This window comes from Centroberyx affinis, unplaced genomic scaffold (assembly GCF_046629955.1).
Source record: "Centroberyx affinis isolate AG114_WGS23_722 - 3 ecotype Tasmania unplaced genomic scaffold, CSIRO-AGI_Caff_v1 ptg000138l_1, whole genome shotgun sequence".
Taxonomy (NCBI): domain Eukaryota; kingdom Metazoa; phylum Chordata; class Actinopteri; order Beryciformes; family Berycidae; genus Centroberyx; species Centroberyx affinis.
Window position 1 is genome coordinate 152,501 of NW_027278837.1, and position 21,751 is coordinate 174,251.

General features: G+C 41.7%; 1 protein-coding gene across 1 annotated transcript in view; it reads left to right on the forward strand.

Moving 5' to 3' along the window:
- LOC139653891 (testican-1-like) overlaps positions 1 to 21,751 on the forward strand; it is an 87,136-nt gene that overhangs the window by 17,804 nt on the left and 47,581 nt on the right. Inside the window, exons 2-3 of the mRNA XM_071530902.1 lie at positions 12,125 to 12,133; positions 18,576 to 18,621. Of these exons, the coding sequence (XP_071387003.1) occupies positions 12,125 to 12,133; positions 18,576 to 18,621 (55 nt within the window). The remainder of the gene's footprint in view (positions 1 to 12,124; positions 12,134 to 18,575; positions 18,622 to 21,751) is intronic.

The following is a 21,751-nucleotide window of genomic DNA, read 5'->3' on the forward strand; positions in this document are numbered from 1 at the left end:
TACTAATACAAGTGTGCATTTGAGTATTGTATGTGTGTTTGTGTGTGTGTGTGTGTGTGTGTATATCTGTCTGTCTGTTTGTCTATCTCTCTCTCTCTCTCTCTCTCTCTCTCTCTCTCTCTCTCTCTCACTCTCTCACACACACACACCCACACACACACCCACACACACACACACACACATGTAATGCAGGCAGGCAGCCTCATTCCCCTTAGTGGTATATGTCTGCTTGAAGTCTGAATCCTTCACGTCCAATACATTTACTGCTCCACTCTGCTATTATCATGTCTGTCAGCTTTATGATGATGATGATGCCTATTATCGTGATCATAACTGTTGTGATGATGGTGGTGATGATTGTTTTTCTGATTACTTTGCTTATTGACTGAGGCCGTATCACAGGTTTGATCTATCATTCAGCTCACTCTGCACTCGACTCATTCTGTCTCTAATTAACAACAGTCTGGAGGAGAGGATGAGCTTTAACTGGTACAGTCTTGTTCCAAAGAGGGAGACTAAATGTCAGTATGGAGATTATTGGAGATATGGCTTTGCTTTGGTTATTAGAGCCATGTGGATGAGTTGAAGATTTATTTGACCAACAGTAAAATCTCCCAGGAAATATATATCCAGTATTATCCACCACACTGACACACACAGTCATTCAATCCACTCCATTCACAGGACCAGAAGTTATTTGGCTTTGTGATGACCCTCCCACTTTCCTGGGCTGCGGTCGAAAAGTCTTTTTGCTTAGGAAGGTTCCTAACTGAGTGAAATGACCCGGAAGTATCTAAGTGGCAGCCATGATAAGAGCTGTTTGAATTCTCTAAATGCTAAGGAAAGGTGCTTCAATGCTTCCTTACTTAGCTCCTTTAGCATAGGATACACTGGACCATCCTTTACGAAAGGAAAGGAGATAATGCCGTCCCACAATTCCTTGCGGCAGCAACATTTAAAGCGACGCACCATTTGGCCATTCACGAAAACAAACGATCATGACCAACAAGGGAGGCAGATCATCATGCAAGTTACAGTTGCTTATTAAGCATTTTCCATCTTATGCCATAACTTGCTAATATGCTTTCAACAATATGTTAAACCCATAGGTGAACTATGAACGTTATGCTGCTGTTGTAAATCAAAGTGAAGTTAACGTTGTAGCGTAACCTATGCTCAGTTTGCATTAGTTATTTTTTCATTCTGAGCGTTGTTGTATTGCCAGCCTTTAGGAATATCATTAATTAATTTGACTTAAGTCACAGATGCTGAAACCCTTGCCTTAATAAAGGCCTGTATCAGCCAGAACAACTTCAAAGCACAATCAAGTCAACATTTCAAGGTGTTTACTGAGTTGTGTGGTGGTTCTTAAGCTATTATATGCATAGGCTTATAATCAGATCATAATCAGCATAACATAACACAAGTAAGTCTTTCAAGAAAAAGGGATATGAGACGTTTTTAGCCAGATGATTTTTTTAATTCAACATGTTTGAAACTTAAGAATGATGATATGTACAGTAGTAGATTTGTAGGCCCAACAGGTTATGCCTATCTTGCATGAATTTAACAATTATTTTCATAAATCATACTAATTGGGATTCATGTCGATAGAAATGAGTAGACAGGAGGGTGAGCGTGAGCAACCATTCTCAATGTGACAACCATTTCGTTTTGTGACTGGTAGCCTATATTCCTTTTTTATTTCAATTCCAACCTTGGTGATGAAGCAATATTCTTCATCGGGTCGTCCACGTTTATATAGCCTGCATGAAACGACATGGTAAGAACGCACGGGGCGAAGTATCTAAGATGCACTTTTAGTAGTCCATCTTCGGAACATTGTAGTTTCACCACAGCAGACCCACGTCATTAACATCCGCCGTCGCATAATTACGTAGCTTAGTGTAAGTGCAGTCGGATTCTCTTAGCACCGCAGTTGTCTTTTCCTAAGCCCTTATGAATTCTCCTTCACATCTTTCCTTGACCTCATGACGTTTTCCAACGAGGTCAAGGAAAAGTGGTTCGGAATAGGAGTTAGGACATATTTTTTTGACTATTCGACCGCAGCCCTGGCTCTGCATCTTGCAGAAGCCTGGTGGGTGGAGTCATCTTCAGAGCTGATGGAGTGCACCTGGGCCCGGTGAACTCCTTGGGCTTAAGAAGGCCTCGGACTATCAGTGTCTCTCTCCCTCCTCACCTATGCACACCTTTTGTTATGTTCTTTTAGTTTGTGTTGTTTGTTTTCCCCTAGGATTTAGTTACTAAATCATTGTTTTAACTTTTACTTTGGCGTATGGCTCCCTCATTGTTACTTCCTTGAGCCCGGTTGCAACAGCTTATTGAGAACATCTATCATTGTGGTGTAAAATACCAGAGATACTAAGCCAGAATAGAATAGATATGGCTGAAGGAGCATTGATTTCCCTCTTTCCTGCTCATAAAGTCCTTGACTTTCATTTAATTGCAGTGAGAGCTCCCATTGTTTTGGTGTCATTAATATCTGGAAGTGGTGTCTGTGTGATTGTGTTAACATTGACGGCCGTCTGGCCTCGGCTTCATGATGACGCGCTGGTTAGAGAAACTATTCCCCTGTTGTTTGCTGCATGGGATAGGCTTGCTTAAGTATTTCCATGCAATTTTGAATCTTGTGCTTTACATAATTTATCACCATACTCCTTACGCACTGCAGAGAGGGAATAAGTGAGAGAGAGAGAGAGAGTGAGAAAGAGAGTGAGAGAGAGAGAGAAAGAAGGGCCTGGGGAAGGGAGGACTATGAAGAGAATAGAAAGCCTGAAGAATGTGAATGGTGAACTATTCATTCACCATTAATCGGCAAAAACTACTTTATGCAGCCCCTTCTTCTCTGTTCACAAATTGCTTTGTGAACTAGCTTTCATGTTGTACTATCCACGTGTGTGTGTGTGTGTGTGTGTGTGTGTGTGTGTGTGTGTCTGAGAGAGAAACCTTTTGCTATTACATAGTAGTGCTAATAGTTCACACACTCACACACACATAAATCATTTCGTATTGTTCACAAGCAGTTATTGGACAAAGATGGAGGAAAATGAGGAAGGGGTGGAGGAAGAGCAGATGACAGGTTGAATAGATGCATTTGGGCTGATGGAGGTGTGTATTCATTGTCAGCTGACTTTCCAGAAGCGACCTATGCTGACATAAGAGAGCACCCTACAGCAGAAAAAATGAGTTTCTCGGCAGCCAGTGGGAACGGTTAAAGATGTGGTTATTACAAACCCAACCACCCTCCTGCATGAGGCAGTAAACAGGCAAAAATCCCAGATGTTTAGCAAATGGGAATCCCTTGCTCAAGAATTCTTTGCCAGATATGGCTACATGGGAGATTGAATCCAGGTCCTGTAGTTAGGCTGGTTAGGAAAATGTTAAAATAAGGTGTTGTTTTAATATGTGCATTGTTCACATTCATATTATTTCATGAGGTAGTGCTTTATCTGCAGTGGTACTAATGTAGTTTTGTTATTGGTTGAAGAACTTGAGGATAACCTGCTTGAAAGCTCTCATCAGGAGGTGTCAGTCTTTTACCTACCAGAGTGGCTTGTTTTGTGGAGGTTGAAGTTGGTTATCTGGACTTGAGTTACTGTGGTGTTGGCAATGGTGATAAGGAAGTGTTGCATAAGGCAGGATTTGGAACGGAAGAAGAGCAGCTCGGTACCGCCACGGCTGTCAGAAAAAGGACAAAATCTGTTAGCATGCTCTGGTGGTTAAACCACTGCAAAATGGCATCATTATGTGTAAAAATACAAGGTTTTCCATTCAACGACTGGGTTGCTTGTTTGGTGGCTGAGGCTGACATTCTAATTCATAGCTGAGCACAGAAAAGACAGAAAGACTTTACTTTTACGTTTGTTTTCTGACATCACATCGAGATCAATGAGTTACCCAGTGTCCACCAGGCACATTTTCTTCTTTCAGGCTTTTAGCAGTGCTAAACAGATACATGTAGGACGTGCTGGCAGTGGCTCCTGCTGTTCCTATACTTTCAGTGAAAACTAGTTTGAAGTGTGGCTAAAATATATTAATTTCTAGCTCTTGGTGCTCCAAGCACTAAAAACATGCCCAGCTCACAGCACGTCCCTTCCACTGAAAACAACAAGAGAAAGAAGTCAACACTGAATAAAGTGTCCAGTGGACCTGCAGCCTGAAGCTTTCTTATGACATCACACTGGGGTGGTTGCTGCATAGTAACAGCACCAGTGGTGACAACGCCTTGCCTCACCTATGTAGGATGAAACCATTCTCCTTTGGTGCAAATAGCCCAGTGGGAGGGTTGTATCTCAGGGGGGCTCATTAGAGTCTCGGTGGTGTTTGTTTTGGAGAGAGAGAGACAGAGAGTGATGAGGGGCAGAGATAATAGATGGCTAGAACGATAGAGCGAGTGGGGAAGAGGTAGGTAGGTCATACAGAGGTGTCTGCATGCTCTCTCCTGGTGTCTTCCTCTTTTAAAGTGTCTTGGAATGCCTCAGCTGAAAGGCTGTGAACTTCTGCCCTCTGGCCTTATCACTCATATCACACAGATATCACTCACACAATTTGAAAGCTTGAAACTTAGTTTTGAAAGGTTGAAGCCCATTTTGAATCTTTGCAGGAATGCATTTGTACTCATGTTTGAGGCTCTGTGGTTGTGAGAAAGTTTTGCACAAAAAGAATGCTTGTAACTTGATGTTCATACACATTTTGTGGAGGTTGTTGAAAGACGTTCCTACAATGTAGGAAATCACTGAGTACTGAGGTCGAAGAAGACGAAACAGGTTGAGGGAAAGTGGGCACACTAAAAAAGTAAATTAGAGTACTTGGGTTAGGGTTATCACAATAGAACTCAAAATTGTCCAATTACATGACAAGGCTTTTTTCCATACAGCAATATTGCTTCTCTCTCTCTGTAGCAGTTTGCTGTAATGTTTGCACACTCTCTCTCCTGTTGTTGTCTCTGTCCATTGCTACATCTCTCTCTCTCTCTCCCCCTCTCTCTCTTTCTCTGCAGCTTTTTCGACATCTTTTCTTCTTTCGCATTTTCTCACTACTTCAGCACCTTCTTTTCTCTCATCTGCCTCCTTCTCTCGCTGCCTCCATCACTCTGTTCCCGAGTAAGCCTTTTAGCCTCCTGTGAAACGGTGTGAAAAGAGTTCACTGCTCACAGCTGTTTGTGTGTGTGTGTGTGTGTGTGTGTGTGTGTGTGTGTGTGTGTGTGTGTGTGTGTGTGTGTGTGTGTTTGAGCACTGTTCTGGTAAAGAGACCACCTAATATACCCTTATGTCACTTCATGTTTTGTTGATCTATGGTTATGTTGTCTTCAGTGTATTTGTTCCTCAATGACTTTCCTCCTTTCCCTCTGGCTTCCCTCTCCCTTTCCTCATGTCATTTGCTTCTCACGCATTGGCTGTGATGATGGTGCGACTTGGTGCCTCTTGGACCAAGTTGGCAACAGTGGGGTGACTTGAAGCTTTCACTCACCATTCTCACTCATCTCCTCAGACTTGAGCGTTGTGTTGTCAAAGCTCACTCTGCATGACTCTAAGTCAATCACACATCTTACACAGTCTAATAGTGGTGACACACTACTTACTGAAACAAATATGGCAATGTCACCGAAAGAACATGCGACTGAACTTACATCAGAGTACTTGCTTTTTTGACCCATGCAGTTGTGATTATTTTTTTACGTAAAATGTCCACCAATTGGACAATTGGACACCCATTAATCTTGAATGCTGTATGGGGGGGGGGCATGAGATATTTTGTTGCCCACTGTAGCAAGCATGGACACAGTGCTCCTTGAAATGACCTACACACACGTGCTACCTTGTGTTTGTGATTGAACTGATTTCCTGATGTGCAATTTGCAGCTCTAACAGAAGTGTAGTCTTCTCTCTCTCTTGCTCTCTCTTGTTCTCTGTCTCTTTTTATCACTGTCCTCAACAGCCTGCAGGCTTTTTTACCTTTCTAATTTCTCTCCCTGTTTCCAGTCAGGGTAAGGTAAAATTAACATGTTTTAAATTAACAATGGATTTTCGAATTAATTCAGCATTTGCGTAGTCACACAATTACAAACCAGAATAAATATCTGAGTTACTGATCATTATGTATACTGTAGGCTACAGCAATACTATATTCCATTATTTATATAAGGGCCCCTAAAGGGAAGGAAATATTGGCTGGTTGGGATTCTGGCTGAGTTCAGCATTTACTGTAAATCTAGTTTCTGTGACCTCCAGAAAAGCCCACACAGTGAAAAATAAACAAGATTTTTTTCTATACCAAAGTGAAAAATGGAGGTGAATTTTTTTTCTGCAGCAAACCCCAAACTACTTTGTAAAGAATTTTGTTTGACAACCAGGCTGTGGCCTGGAGTGGATGTCCTGTCCGCTTTCATTTGACTCTGAGTTAGTTTGGCAAAGCCTGAGACAGACACAGTGTACATCAGCATAAAGGTACACACACACACACACACACACACACACACACACACACACACACACACAGTAGAGTAGAAACAGGTGGGCTATTAACATCTCATCATACTCGTTCTAAAGATCTATATCCTGCTCAGCAGTTATGGTACAGCAACATCTGTCAGCTGAAAAAGATGGAGAGACAGAGTGAGAATGAAACAGAAAACAACAGACATTTAGAGAAAAAGACAGTAGCTACTCATTTCCTCAGCCATTCAAATTTCAACCAGTAATGGACTTATTTATATTTGCAGGGAAGTCATTTTTCAGGATTGTTTTGTACATTCTGGTGGCTCCTGATCACATCTACTGATGCAGCAATCTGTCATTTACTAAGACATCCCGCTACCCTTCCTTTATGTCTCTCTTTTAATCACCCTTCCTTCCTTCCTTCCTTCCTTCCTTCATTCCTTCCAATCTTGCTTCCTTCCTTCATCCGAAACAGCCAGTGGCAGCAGGCCTTTAGTAGGCTAATCGAGAGATATGCTGTCTTATCTATTATTCATAGCTCTACCTCCACAGCCTGTGGCTTCCCCTGACATAGATGTGCTGTAGGTTGACCTGACATGCCTCTCTGCTGCAGTAAGGCTATGGAGGGGAAACAGAAGCCGGTCTCCCAACTTTTCTTGAAATGAGGACAAAGTCGTAAAATGCATTTTCATTTGTTTTCAACTCCGACAACCCGGGTTAAATTCTCAACTCGCACCAAGAAGATTCCTACTTTGAGTGAAATTGAAGTTTTTAGTGATTTTTTTTTTTTTATTTAACCATGAACAAAACCTTACCCTAATGCTTTAGTTCCTAGCCTTTACCAAAGTTTTAGTGGCCTAACCTTAACCTTAACCATAACCATAGCCAAAGTTGTTAAACTAAACTTAATCGTTAGCTAAACTTTTCACATGACAAACAGGTGAACGTGGTGTGTCCAATTTGTGCTATAATCCATATAATCCAGTTCATGGTGGAAGAACATAATGTTCACAATATTTGTGTCCACGACACATAATCTGCATTTCACAGTTTGTCCTTATTACCTCCGCCAACGGGTCATGTTTTTGGTGCCGTTTGTTTGTCTGTTTGTCTGTTAGCAGGATTGCGGAAAAACTACTGGCCCGATTTTCATGAAACTTCATGGAAGGGTGTAGCATGGGCCAAGGAAGAACCCATTACATTTTGGAGCGTATCCGGATCCGACTGACGAACAAGCAATAATAGCACGAACCTTGGCGGAGGTCTTCACTCTCAGAGTGCCCTTCGAGTTATTAAAATATTTTGAGACTGTGTTAGGAAACATTGATCTGGGAGTCAAAAGTGGCAATGGAGCTTTTTTATATACTAGTTTTAGCCTTTAGCCATATATGCTGTGTTCCTCTATCTTATATATATTTTATAAGAAAGTAATACTCTCCTGCTGTCATCATCATTATTGTGGAAAATATCATTATGATTGTTATAAAGATAGCTTTATCCCCGAGCTCTACAAGATAATATTAAAACCAGTGTGGTCAATCCTATGCAGGCTCTACTGTAGTTAGGCTTCTGTCTGTCTAGTTCTGTAGTTCTCTCTCTCGTATACATAAACACACACACACACACACACACACACACACACACACACAATTTCATAACAGTGGAGCAGTTTAGCAATTCAACACTGAACTTTGGTATTGGTTCAATCTTTGCTCAAAAGACAAGATCCAAAAGATCACATAACCCCAATTTTAGCAACTTTGCATTGTTTACATTTTTTCCACTTTTATTACTTTCATCTCTTTTAAGGGAAAGATGAGTTTAGCACCTTCTAGACCACCTTTAGGACTTCTAGACCCCATATGAGCCTAATCACATGGCCAGGTCCCTCTTGGCTGATCCAAAGTCAAGATTAAAAACAAAAGGCAATTGGGACTCCATCAGGGCTCCTAGACTTTAGAACGACCTGCCTAAGGTGCTTAGACTGGCTAAATCAGCATCTTCATTTCTGCATCATTATGTTGGTGTAGAATTTGATTTGTACATTTTATCAAGTGCTCTTTTTCCACTACTTTATTCACATTTCCCTTTTTTTTGCCAAAATGAATTGTCCAACTGCAGTGTTTATGTTTTAACACAGGAGTTTGATTAACCTCACTTGTCAGCCTCCTGCTTCATACTGTGTACTTGTAAGTAAACTACTTAGTGTGAGCCATAGCTCACTATAATGACTCCCTAGTGGCCTACTCAAGCTATGGAGAGGTCCTTGGTGTCTGTGTCTGTGTGTGTGTTGACATCATCAGTATCTAGCTCATCATCATTGAAAGTTCAACACACAAACACAAAAACACCCAGGCTTCTGTTTTACTTTCTCCCGTTCTCTTTCTTTCTCTCTCTCATTTCATACATGCATAGACACGCATTCTGCCATGAGCTAGTGACAGAAAAAACAGACACACACACACACTCGGCACATTACGTTACGTTGCAGTATAAAAACAGTCAAACACTGTCTGCTTCCCCTGCCTGCAACACCTGGCTTCCTGTTCCCATGAGCTCACTTGAGTGCTCCTGTATCCCAACACTCCACCCAGTGTTCAAAGTAAACAAAACTCAATACAAGCAATGACAATAACTACATGAGCAACATAACAATATCAACAAAATATAAAACAAATAAATTACGGCTCCAGCAATTTATATTTAACATGCATAAAATGTTTGTAAATGGACAGATCTTGCTGAACATCGGTTTGTGTAATAACAGGAGTGAATCATGAATCAGAAGAATACATTATGAACAGGGAGAGCAGGAGAAAGAGGTAGGTAGGAAGGTGGTCGGTTGATTGGTTGGTTGGTTGGTTGGTTGGTTGGTTGGCTCTGGAAGTAATGAGATGAATGCAATAGCTTACACTGCCCAATGGCTTGGTGTAAACACCTATGCTATTCTTTTAGATTTTAGTGGTTGGGCATACTGCAGGTTTAGAATAGTAGAAAGTAAACAGCTTAACAGCTGTTTCCAATTCTCTTCTTAGCTAAGTCCTCACAGCATTTGTCTGCCGACAAGTACCCACAGCATGCCTCGAAACTGGTTTTAAACCTTTTCTTGAGCTGTACCTATTCAGACATTTGAATGTGCCCATTCAATGTACTCACTGAGGATTATGGGCGAACAGCCTTATTCAAAATTTGCCTTTCTTTGTCCTTCCCATTTGTATGGTGGAAAATTGGGCAATACCCTTCTCATTGTCGTCTCTTTTGGCTGAAGCATAGCCTTTACATACCATACGCCTTTAATGTTTATTGAAATGTTGTCTTTATGCCTACAAATCTGTGTGCTCTGCACCCTGATGACCACATATGTACGGTTGATGGCACTGAAAGCAACACAGTGGAATCTGTTCTTGATCGTGCCTCTTCTCTTTGTGTGTCAGTGTCTGGTCAGTATATTCTTTGATGTACTCGTCATTAAGAAGTGGACACCCTGTCCAGCTGACACAGAACCTGTTGCCAGGATGCAAAGGGCGCATGTTACCTGGAGTAACACTGGAGGGATGTCAGCTGTGCCATGTGGCTCTACAAATTAGTGGCACAACTCAATGATCGAAGTCCTGTCCATGCACAAACACTGGCCGTCTGTTAAACTCATCATATTGCTCTGCCTTTCTTTCTTAATGATCTTGTTCACTTAGTTGTGGAGAGTCATCAAGTTAAATAAATACCATTCTAATAATTCATAGACCAATCAACAGCATTGAACAATCTAATTAAGTTTCTTCATGTTTTTGTGACTCAGTGATTATATCCTATTTAATGTATGACATTTATTAGTATACAGAGTATTCAGATTCGTGTTGTACATGTTTTACGGGAAACCAGTCGGAGTGCTACACATATTACAGGTTGTTTGGTGCATTAGGAAAGACACATACAAATTGATTGAAGCTGAAGTCAGAATCTGGGTATCATGTTGTTAAGGTGAATAAGCCTTGATTAAATATTCATCACCATCATACATATCTTACAGGAGGCTCATCCTCCCTCCAACTCCAGCGTTAGAATCGGTGCAGTGTGTGTGTGTGTGTGTGTGTGTGTGCGTGTGCGTGTGCGTGTGCGTGTGCAAGCTTGTACTTTGCAAGCTATCAGTGCTGTGTACCACACTGCTCTCTCCATGGCCTGGCCTGGCTAGACTGATGATAACACTGGGAATGTTGTTAAACTCTAAATTTGTGAATGTTGTTTTATATGCTGTCCACTGCTGAATACATTGTATACTATACAGGCTGATAATTTCACTGTGGATATACGAATTTGGAGAAATGTGACATGTGGAGAAATGTGACAGCTATACTGTTGGAATGTCGAACCCATTATTTATTAGTTATGGAGAGAATGAGGGAGGGGCCATAAAAAGAGAATATGTTCATAAAAGTCACAGTTTTATCTCCTTGTAATCACTTTGAAGTGTTTGAATGACATTGGGGTAGAGGCACGGTGGGCTAAGGTGCCTGTTAATGCTTGAGTGATGAGCATACTTAAATATTAATGAGGGTCTTTGGGAAAGAAAGGTCATTCTTGAGACTTAGACTGAATAATAATTGGGCTTGTAGCAGTCACTCTGATCCTTCACTAAGATCAGCTAGTAAAGTCCAGCAGAAGAACATCTTAAACACTTAAACTAGAGTCCCATGGTGGATTCAAGTTTTACAATAGGTGTTGTTGTCTCATTAGAACTCATGAGCGGCTTTGTCATATTGTACACACAAAATGTATTTAGCTGCAGATCAAAATGAACTGAACAGTAAACAGCAACATGTAGCAAGGTGGGGGAATGTCCAGATGGTACAGAAATCAGAAAGACAAGAAACATTTTGCAAAAAAAAATAACTCCTGTCTCTCATGAGTGAATCTCATTCTCATGCTCTCCAAATCCTTTCTGTAATACATGCACACTTACAAATCATCTAAACACACACACCATCAGATGTGCTTGCTAATAGCATGCTCTCAAAGAGCCACTTAATTTGGGCAAAAATGCATCATGCTTATATTAATGTGTGTTTGTCCGTCAGTACAGAGGTAAGTGAGAGAGAGAGAGAGAGAGAGAGAGAGAGAGAGAGAGAGGAGGAAAGAAAGGGAAGCTGCCTCTGTTCCTCTCCTCCCTTCTCCCCTCATTTCTTCCTTCTCTCCTCTCCTAAGAATGTATCACATTCCATCCTTTTCCTTCTTTCTTTTTCTCTTATGCTTATTTCTCTCTCTCTCTCTCTCTCTCTCTCTCTCTCTCTCTCTCTCTCTCTCTATGTTCCTCCCTCTCTCAGCTGGTATAATTTGCCCTCGATGTGTTTGGAATTGCATGTCACATCAAATAAGGCTATCTCGCTCCTGCAGCAGTGAGGTGTGTGTGTGTGTGTGTGTGTGTGTGTGTGTGTGTCCAGCAGTGCAGCGGTATTCTACCCCCCACCCCCCCACCCCCCGAATCAGATTCCTATTAAATGAATCTCTGGGTTGAGCTCGATATTCAGAATGAGTAAATGAGTAGCATGGGATTGTAATAGATCTGATGGACATCACATATACCATTATCACTGACCTTTCTCTCTTTCTCTTCTCTCTCTTCCCTTTATTCCTCCCTCTCTCTCTCCTCTGTCCTCTGCAATCATTTAAAGGAAGTGGAGGTAAGTGTTTAATTCATTGTGTTTATACTTTGATAGCAGAGTGTTGAAATTCACTGCAACACCTTGCTGGAACCTCCAGACGTTCCAGTGTTTCTCTCATAGTGGACATGTTGCTGCAGAGCTGCACTGTAGCTCATTAACATGCACAGTGAGTGGGGGAACTGGCATAATGTGGTAGAGTTCAGCATGGTACAGAACTGGTTAGACATTATTAAAATATATCAAGTATTAAGTATCATCAGATCACATGCTGTATCTTGCTGTTGAATTAGCTAGGTTGCTCTGGTATGCTGGTGGGAACAGGAATGATGGGTTTGAGATGGGATAGAGACCATCATAAGAGGAAGCTCTAATCCTTGTTAGCATGAATAACACATGGAACATATGTGCGGAGTGCTGTCTTTGTTTCTATCCATCTATTTTACATGCAATGTAAGATCGCATTCCCCAGTGAGGACTAATGAAGATTTCTGCTGCAACTGTACTTTCAGCAAAGTGGCTGCAGTCCTACTCTAAGATGGCATGCTTTATTATTGGCCAAATGTCTAGCACATTTTCATTGTGGGTGATGTAGTGTCCATTACCACAGACTGCCTGTTTCCATAATTGACAGCAGAGTGTTAATGGACTATTTACAGCAGGGGAAGTCACTGAATCAGAGATAATGGGCTTACACTAGTCTAAATGATGTTGGCTTCAGTTAGATCTCAACGGCAATAACTGCTCACACTTCGAGAGAGAGAGAGAGAGAGAGAGAAAGAGATGAAATGAGAGAAGAGAGAGGAATAGAGTGATGGAAAGGACATAAGGCAGTAGTTAATTGGGCTTCATCACCTGTCAAACTAAGAGAATCGTTAGCTGAAACCTTAGCAGCTGTAGTCTGTAGAACAAGGACTTCTGGGCTGAGTGAGCCAACGTTCCCTTTTTCTGGGTAGATATGAGATTATCTCCTGTCTCATTTTCCCCAGATGTGACATCATTATGCATCTTTCCTCCTCTCCTCCTACTGTTCCCTCTCTCTCTCTCTCACTCCCCCCCCCCTCTCTCCCCCTCTCTCTGTTATTCAATAATAAAGGAGGTAGAGCCCCTGCTTTCCAGCCCAGCAGGTTAACTCTGACTGGTTTAGACACCCACAGCCTCACTCCCTGCTGACACGCATGTGGCTTTCTCTAGGTGCTGCTTGAGATGGTCTAAACAACACTGCTGTGTGTGTGTGTGTGTGTGTTTGTGTATGTGTGTGTGTGTGTGTGTGTTTTGTGTGCGCGTGTACATGCACGTATTTGTGTATTTGAGTGTTTTTCTGTATACCGTAGAGTGAGGATGCACTATAGTCGGCAACAGAACACTCTACCAACAGATCTCACTGAAGTGAGGGAATTTGTTTGTGCTCTTTTGTACAGTTCTGTAAGAGTGAGAAAGGTTGTGGATCTCTGGGTTAGAAGAGAAAGAAAGAATGAATGAAAGAGAGAAGGGATCCACGGTACAACTCTCGGCTTTTCTCCTCTCAGTACTGTTACTTATTCTGAAAGCTTCTGGGGAAAAGAAGCACTAGGGGGAAAGAAGCAGACAGACAGGGCTAAAAAGAGAATGGAGGGACAAAGGCAAACTGAAGACAAGCAGGGGAAGTGAGCTGTAAAGGGCAGAGTTGGGAGCTGACTGAGTTGTTTTCTGGTGTCTCACTGGGGGGGGGGGGAGAGACAGAGCGAGAGAGAGATAGAGAGAGAGAGAAAGCGGAAGAGAGAGAGGTCAAAGCCAGCTGGACCACTGTGATGAGCTAAGAGGCCCTTTAGCTGTGATTTAGATCCAGCTGTGAGTGATGAAGCAGCTTTTCTCTCTCCTGAAGCACGCCCTTCACATTTCTGGAGCAAAACAACTGCCGAAACACCCGCTCCCATCACCACAGTATGCGTATATGTGCATGTTCTTGTGTGTGTGTGTTTGTGTGTTTGAACGCATATTTGAGCCAGTGCAGAGGCTGAGTGACTTAGTGCCTATCAGTGGTAGCAGCCTGCAGCCTTTCACAGGCAGCCAAACCCGAACAGAGAGGCAGACAGATAGATAGGCAGACAGATGGAAAGCAGCTCAGCACTCTTACATTACTGAACCAGCCAAGCCACATCATCCTCATCCCCACAGACCTTCCTCTTTTTTGCTTTAAGCCATCTTTCTTTTTGTATTCCTCTGTTTTCCATTGGTTTCTGTCCATCTCCCAGCCCCATTTTAGATACTTTCTTACAGTAGGTTTTGTAAGCAAACCACTGGGGTGTATTTCCTCTCTACAGCTCTGTGATTCTCCCATTTATACAGACAGGAGCAGCTTTCGCCTCTGTTTGGTCTACAGAATGATTTACTACAGAGGGCATTCCTGTTCCTCTGATATGTACTACATGATTTTGAGATTGGGAGCGGGATAAAAAAGATGGCAAGACGCTGGGGAGAGAGGGGGAGAAGAAGATGGCAAGACACTGGGGAGGATGGGGTGAGAGAGGGAGAAAGACATCAGAGTGTAAAAGAAAAACAAAATGAGTCAGACAGACTTACAAATGTGCATGGGGAGGCAAAGAGGAGAAGAGAAACAGAGGAGCTAATGAGAGGCAGAGATAGGCATGATGAAAAGATGACAAACAGTGAGCGATGCTGAGAAACGGGTGAAAACTTCAGCGAGAGAAAAGCAGCATAACAGAGAGAGAAAGGGAGAGAATTTAAAATTTAATTTAAAACACTTTATTGACCTTTTTGGCTTTTGGCATGAATCAGGATATGCAGCATTTAGACCAAAACATAAGAAATACATAGACGGGAAGTAAGGCATGTACACACGAGGTCACAGACGAACACACAGTGATAATTTATAATATATTATTCTTATTTTAATGTGAAAACTTTGCTTATTGTAGCTTCAGGACTTATTCCCAAAGCTTGGGGAGAAGAAGCAGTGTTAGAGAGTGAGAGAGAAGGGGGATAAGAGAGAAGTTAAAGGAGGAGGAGCAGAAAGAGCTAAAGAGAAAGAGGATGGGAAAGACAAATAAGAGACGGAGAGTTGGGGAAAAGAAGAAGATGAAGCTAGAGAGAGTGATATTATGGGGGGAACTGGGAAAAGCACTGTGAAGTGAGCTGCAGAGGCCCAGAGAGAGGGCGACTGTGTTGTTTTCTGTCCCAGTGGGTCTTGGTTTGTTTGCTGGTGACTGAAGCACTGTGTTGTTCAGTCCATCTGACTCAGAAGTGACTCTGACCTGCTGCACTACATGCTGTGAGCTTGGCCAGCTCTGATCTGTCTAAACATCCTCAAAGCTCCATGTTGTTAATGCAGTCTCAGTAAAATGGAGAATTTCAACTGCCTGAGCAATGGATAGTCAAACATTTACCAAATTACCGATAACAAAATTATTGTAATGTCTATTATAATGTCCATGCAAATGGACCAAAAAGTAATTTTCGAGGAATGTAGAGGAGTTTCCACTTTAAATTTCATGGAATTTAATCTGATAATGTGCAGTGTGTCATGTATTACTAGTCAAACACCTACTACTTTCCATTTTGCAGTATATGTTAGACATGGAGTTAATTATGGGATTTGTATTTTACAAACTGCCTTGAGATGATCCTCAGTTCAGATCTGGTCCTAGCTGCTGTAGGCTTCCCTGCTCCTGCACCAATGAACTCCCTCTCTATGGGTTCACTGCCATTTAGTCTCATGTTCAGCCTTAAAATCTTATTTTTCTTAAACCAAGAGGAAACTTCTGCCAATGAGGTGAGATAACTCTAGTTGTTTCCAATGCAGTTTCACCTGTTTCAGGAATTTTCTAGAAATGAGTGTCAGTATCTTGAAACGAGTCAGAGATCACTGCACTACTATGCAGAAAATGACACTTGTTTCAAGAAAATGTTTAAAAACAAGATTTGCATTGGAAGCAAGTGAAATTATCTAACCCCACTGGCATATTTTTTTCACTTGTTTTAAGGAAATTACAATTTTAGGACTCAATAATAGACTAAATGTGTTTTTGCAGTGTTCAGGCTTTAGGCAAATACAGTGACGATGAAAGGGGCTTTGAAAGTAGTTTTGTAAATGAGTGTTAGACAATGAATTTGATATCATACACAAAGAATTACAGCTTGCAGTGATGTGTCTCATGAGGAATGTTGGTGACAAACCTGATGGCAGAATGATCCAACTAGCCACACATGCACATTGCACCATCTGATCTGTAAACATCACCATAATCAAGCATGGGGAAGAAAACTGTTCTCGCATTGAGTCATTCTATTAAAGTTGTAGTCTACAGTAATGACTAGTGTTGTGCAGTTACTTCAGCACATTAGAGCTAACAGGATCAATACAATCTAGCCACCTTTGCTCTCTAGTAGGGTATGACTGAAACCGCAGCAGCATGTTCCTCTGATAAATAAAGATATCACCATCTGGGGAGTATTTTCTTTAATAACTTTCTGTATATGTCCAAGCCTATTTGTTTTGTATGTGTGTGTGAGAGTGCATTATATTGCCTTTATGCAGGAGTGTGACTGCTATTGCCACTACTCTGGGCTACAGTTGTCATTTCAGTAGGGCACAACTTGAGGCACAGATTGTCTGGCAGATTGTGTTGCCTCAGATGGTTCATATGAATCACTGAACTTGGCAGAGGGAGTGAAGGACTGGTGATTATGAGGATGCTGTCTCCATTATGATGACTGGTGGTTGTGATGGGACCTTGAGGGACAAGACTTCTTTTTGCTAAACCACATGAACTTGGTTTCACAGGAGTTTATGGTTCAGTGTGGAGAAAGGCTTCTGTAGTAAGTAAAATCTCTCCTCAAGAAGTTTCAAAATTGAGTCAGTGGAAGGGCCGGCCAGTGTCTTTGGAGCCGAGAATGGAGCCCAAGTTAGAGGTACTCCCTTGGTAACACGCAGGGCCTGTTAGAACAGATGTTTCAACTCAGCACATCGCACTGTAGCAGACATGTAGCTGAAACACCGGACAAGGGAGTGCTTGGAAGCAGCAGTTCTCTTGGGGCAGCGGTGGGGGGCATAGTGAGAAGAGAGGGCATCCTTACACTGGAGGCTTGGGTTCAAGCCCCAGTGACAGCGAGCATGCACAAAGCTGAAGTGTCCTGGAGCAAGAAACTGATTGGCAGATTGCATTCCAGAAAGACCATAAATATCAAGGTGATCCATCTGTTGCCTATTTCAGGCATTTTTAAAACACATTTTAAGATGGAGACTGCCTTAATACAGTTAGGATCAGCCTGGTCACATATCTGGAATAAAGACCACAGATGGGTTTAGATGCCGTTTTCCATTCGAATGAGCTGCGATGCTCTCAGTCCTTTCATCTTGCTGCTGATGAGTTGACCCTCCCTGTAACATCCCCACCCTCCACCCCCGCACCACCAACACCACCCACACCTGACATCTGTTTGCCAAACTCCCAACTGTAATACATTGCAGTGATTAATTAAAACAGCTCATGTGCTAACATGACCTTCACTTTGATTATACAACAATTTTAGCGGAATTATGCAAACATCCTGCCCTCAGAAAAAAAAATACACCCAAAAAAAATGAGTGAGCGCTACAGTAGGGATTGGGTTGGGATGTGGGTCGGGGAATCATTTTCAGAGCACAACCCTGTAATCAGTATTTAACTTCAAACATTTGCTTGTGTGGCTAATTGAGGATGACGCGTGGAGAATAGAATGGTATTTTATTAACAGAGACTAGCCTGCTTACAGAGTGTAATTGGAGGCTAATTCTCTGAGATTTGTCTCATCTCAATAGGACAGATCAGCGGTCTGGGGTGGGGAGATAATCAGGTGAACAAATCGCTGTAGTCGGTCTCTAAATTCCTGTTGAACTGGCGGACTGATGAGCCGGGCTGATTACAACTGCTGGCTGCTTTATCAATGATTCTTTTTTCCCAAGATCAAAAGCCATCTGAGTCAGAGCTTGATGTTCCTGTTGGAGCAATTGTGTGTGTTCCACAGTGTGTGTGTATGTTTGTACACATTCCCAGTGCCTGAACCAGAAGCACTAATGCCACTCAGCAGCCGTATATATCATTAAATGCTTAAAAGCCTCTTAAACATTGTGGTTTGTTGATGTATTACAGAGAAGATTTAAGTCGAATGGCTAATCCATAGAGACCTATCATATTTATAGTTCCTTTCATTTTTTGATTTCTGGAGTGGAGAGCAGATAAATAGCAGAGAATTAGCTGGAGAGATAGAAAACAGCTATACTTGTCTTCTCATCTCGCTGACATGCATTTGCTTCATTCTCAATCTCCTAGTGCTGTATACAGTACCTCCAAACTGACAAATATAGCCAGTCTGGCAGGCATGCACTCACTCTCTGTCTCCCTCTCTTTCTCTGTCTCTCTGTGTGTTCCACACTGCCAATCACTTATTTTTAATCTTTTTGTTCTGCTGTGTTCCCATTCAGGATGACTACTTCAAAAGCTGGGCTCCTGTCAAGTCTGTAGACCAAGGTAAGACCTGTGTGTGTTTGTGGCTTTATGTATGAGGCTGTTATGTGTGTGTGTGTGAGCTTGAGCTGGAACGTAACGGCAAGAAATATGGGAGTTAAAAGAAAACTGGGATTTTTCTGGTTTGGGATCATTTCATAGTTTAGAGGCTGTTTGAAATAAATAGGGACCTGGTGGACACACTCGCACACACACACCGCACTGAAGCATCAGTGTGTCTAGTTGTAACCATGGTGAATAATCGCCCTAGAGACCATGGCCTCCTTGCCTTGAGATAGCTGTCTTTCATCGAAATTCTTGTGTGTTTGCCTGGGTGCACACATACACATAATTGCCCTGTTATTTCTGCACCTTTGTACATTTGTAGCTGTACATTTTGGCAGGCAATTCAGTCTCTGCTTCAGAGTAGCATCTAGCTGCAGATGGGGCAGAGAGTAAGAAGCCTCAGTGGAATAAAATTTAGATTGTTGTTTTTGATGTTTGCTGTTGTACTCTGTTGGAGCAAAACATTGCCTCCCTGAGGACGTTAAAGTTAGTTCTATCTTCAAAACATATCTGCTTTTAAAGAGAGAACAGAGATGCTATGTTCACACACTAGTCCTGGCCTAATTATCTCATTATTAAAGCATAATTGAGTGTGTATGTTGGTCTTTGTATTTGCATGTGGGATATCTTATATTTTTCTCATCTTTATAACCGATTATGAAACTGCCATGCAACAATGAAAAGTTCTTCTTAGTAAGTGTATAATGATTTCTGGACCATCAGTAACTCTTGGCCACCCCCTTCAGTTATTGCACACACACATACACACACACACACACACACAGGCTGCATTGCTAAAAGGGTCATAAGCCCTACTCCCTCAGGAACTTGCGACCCAGTGCGGTCTGATGTGGACTGAGAGCCATTTTCACCAACTAGGGACTAGGGACACATAGTTTACAGGTCCTTTGGCAGTAATTGAAAAGAGAAAGAGAATTGTTTCACACTGTGTCGGCACTAACTGCTTGATTGAAATGCACACACTAATAATCCACCCTTAACCTGATTAAGGCAATACTCCTGCTATAGTCACGTCATGTTCAGAGTAATTGGTGTAAACATAACCCAGCTAACACACCTCAATCTGCTCAATCTTTCAATTCATTTGGTCATGTGAACACCTTAGTCTGATTTTATTCACTTTTTTTGCAAAATGACTACATGACAACATTTATATGTGACATGTTGCATTCTGTATAAATACATTCCTATGTCTTCAGCTAACACTGAGAATAATACCAGTTGCATCAAGGTGTTTTGTGGAACACAAGCTGACAAAATGTTAACACATTTTTCGTCTGATATGGACTTGCTGCAGGCTGGATCTCATCCTTCTCTGAGTAAACGAACCCAACTATTAAATAAATGTAAACCTGTGTTTATGGGGGAAATCCTATTACTTTGAACCATGTAAACACACACACACTTTCATCAAAGGAATACTGTGTGCATGTAAACACAGCCAATGACTTTTCCAGAGACTTGCTGTGGCTTAATGAGGTGCAACAGTTGATTTGTAGTTGTAGATACTGAGTTATTGGATGTATTAAATTGAATCCAAACTAATCTTACTGAACATATGGTCTATCTCATCATTGTGTCGCTATTATTTGCGTGTCCACATGTCAGGATTGTGTTGTTGACACAAATTTCCATGTAGAGTGTATGTGTTTTTTTCCCATGACTCTCTGTTCTGTGTGGCAGAATCTAGGCTGATTCTAGGCATCATTTTAAATGACAACACTTGTGTTTAAACAGGGACTTTTTCTGCCACAATCTGTTTGTTTTACTAAATCGTTGTTCTCTGTCTTGTTTGCACAGCTGATTCAATTAATTTTCTGCCCCGGCTTTGTTCCACAATATGCTATTCAGCATTCACAATGCAGACAATTTAGCAAACCGACAGCATCTTAAATACAACGCCTCATCTCTTTAGTTTGGTTCATGGAGAGCCTTCTGTACAGTCTCTCACTATGATCATCATGGCTTCTGCTGTTGCTCTGCACCTATTGAAATCCCATTTGATACACAGTGCTCTTATGCTAAAAGTTGAAACACACCTCCTTAACTCAGTCACTCTCAGCTCTCATTTCTTTCAACAGTCCTTTATCTTTCTTTTGAGATTCTCTCTTTCTCTCTGTCTTCTTTTCTCCCTTTTTCCTGTCTATCTGCTCAACCCTGTTCCTCCCTTTGTTACTCCGTCTTTTCTTATTCAATCGTTATCTCTCCTCTCTGGCTTTTTATCCTCTACACTCCTCTATTTCTGTTTCGCTCTCCCTTTTCATCTTTTCCTTGAAAACTTTCCAAGATTTTTGATGTATTGAGCTCTTCAGATGAATCTTATATGATGATTCTCCTGGGGGAGCGATGGGTGATAGTAAATCAACATACTACAGCAACACACACACACACACACGCACACACAGACGCACAGATGCACCATTTGGCACCAAAGCTTGTGGGATTTAGCTGATAATAACTTGCATACGTATTCCACACATATTTTAACAAAGTGGCTTGCTTATTATCTCTCCTCTCTATTGTGTCATCAGCCTGTCCTGCACTGCTGCAAATCTTTATGAAAGAGATGAAACAAGCGCACTAACCATCTGCCCAATTTCCCTTTTCCTCATTTGAATTCATGCCCAAACACAATTTTAGAACATTTATGAATTTTTTTGGCTAAAGATCTGTAGATGATCTGTGAATTCTGCATAATATTTCTATTTTCTAAATCGTACCGCCACAGTTTACCAATATAAAGCATAGTTCTGTATTTAGATCTCTGTGCATTTGTTTGTGTGTGTGTCTGCTTTTGCTTGATTGTGTCTGCATGCAATAATTGGATTTACGTGTGTGTGTGTGTGTGTCTGAGTGTAAAGTATCATAGAGACAGCACAGAGTCACCATCTGATCTAATAGAAAAGACCGCAGGACAGGTGTGACAATGTTCAGATCCCATGGTTTGGACGGACACTGGAGAGGATGTCCTGGTTCAGTCTGGGCTTTATTTGTCACAATTCCAGTCCAAAGCACACACCACCAGTGCTGAGAGTAAATGTTTCGCTTTTCAGGTAGAACCAATCTA